Source organism: Centruroides sculpturatus, unplaced genomic scaffold, assembly GCF_000671375.1.
Source record: "Centruroides sculpturatus isolate CEXI.00-Female unplaced genomic scaffold, Cexi_2.0 scaffold2283, whole genome shotgun sequence".
Taxonomy (NCBI): Eukaryota; Metazoa; Arthropoda; class Arachnida; order Scorpiones; family Buthidae; genus Centruroides; species Centruroides sculpturatus.
In genome coordinates this window covers 43,260-44,873 of record NW_019386429.1, presented here as the reverse complement: position 1 = coordinate 44,873, position 1,614 = coordinate 43,260, and the positions used below count along the sequence as shown (strand labels likewise).

Sequence of the window (1,614 nt, the reverse complement as noted above, 5' to 3'; positions counted from 1 at the left end):
GGCAATATTAACTTTCATTTTCTGAAAATGATGTGTACTAAGATGCTGTAAAGTTAATTCAGGTGCTAACTTCAACTCACAATCACTTTGATAGTTAGCTAAATTAATAATATGATGCAAATCCACAACATTCGTTGGTAGATTATATTTATGAACAGTGTCAGCTGATAGAATAATATTTACATTATTTAACAGGGGAGCACGGAAATTTTTCAAAATATGTGGCAGATCTGCTATGAAGTAGATAGATCTAGATGAATCGTAAGGATGAACAATCTTATTAATAGTCTCTGCATATTTGCCCACATTGATCCCAAAGGCCTTCCACATTGCTCTATTTGCACTAGCCATGTCGCATGTAATGCATATAATTTTCAGACCTATGTCTTCTGCTTCTTTGATAATGCTAAGGATAATATCATGTAATACAACTCCTTTGCATGAATTTCCACTGAAAAAATATGCAACAGTTTGTTTCCATCGACTAGTGATACCACCAAGTACAAAGACGAATGCTTGACTTGCATATCCCTCGTGTTCTGGCAGTGTTACATCACCTAAAAATTTATCACCCTGTGGATCATACTGAACACCCTGAACAATAGCCATTTCATCTAACGATCAGCAGCAGAATTTTTCAAGGTTATTCATTTTCTGTGACTTTATTTTTAAATATGAGAACACATCGCGAAGTATTCCACTCTCAAAATTAATGTTCTGTAGTCGTCTTCGTAATGTCCGTAAAGACGGAAGAGGCAAGCCTTGTTCAATTAACATTTCATAGCCTGATCTTCCACAAGCAGATTTTAGCTGCAGAGCCTTTCTTATCGTATTATTTTGCCATTTTATTCCCCGCGTTGACAAGTTTCAAGGGTTTTCATTTGATCAGGATTGAAAATTAATTTTATGTTTGTACTCTGCGCGTTGACTCTAGACTTTAATTTTCTTATCTCTTCGTAGAGATCCTTCTTACTTTTCTGCACTCTTTTAACACTACGTAACGCATTACGCGATTGAGGTTTCAGTTCGTTAATCTGTTTTGATTTTGGTGACAGTGGCTGGCTAACGAGATTACCGGAGTCCCGAAATACTGGACCAGATGTCTCATTATCTTCGTCTCCATTCGTGCTTTTACAGTCATCACCATTTTCTTCAAAAAGAAACAAAGTATGCGATAAAAAAAGAATTTGATAAGAATATGTTAAATTTATATTATAAATATACCCGTACTGGGCCGCGTAGATGTCATAAGAGATAAATTTGTGGCATAACTGTGGTCCAAGGTCGGGTCTATACGCTCACAATTGTTTCTACGCCCTATTTTTGGTCCAGAGAGAAAAAAAGTGTAGGCACGGCATCACGCTTCGGCAATCTTCTTCCATCTTTCCTGTGATTCTCATACTGATCTTTCTCAAAATGAGCCTATGAGAGTTAATCTAAATATATAAAATTGCTTGTCCTGACTGACTCACTCATTCATTCACTGATTCATCATCGCCCAGAGCAAACCGCTTAACCTAAAGAGGTGAAATTTGGTACACAGTTAGGGTACGTCATGGAAACGCACACTAAGAAAGGATTTTTCGAAATTCCAACGCGGGGGGGAGAGGGAGA

General features: G+C 37.2%; 1 protein-coding gene across 1 annotated transcript; it reads right to left on the bottom strand.

The window, feature by feature from the left end:
• Positions 1 to 609, bottom strand: LOC111614933 (the record flags this gene model as incomplete). The annotated part of the gene is made up of 1 exon (XM_023356307.1): positions 1 to 609. A coding segment is annotated over exon 1 (609 nt), but the record flags the coding sequence as incomplete, so codon positions are not given.
• Positions 610 to 1,614: the final 1,005 nt, after the last annotated feature.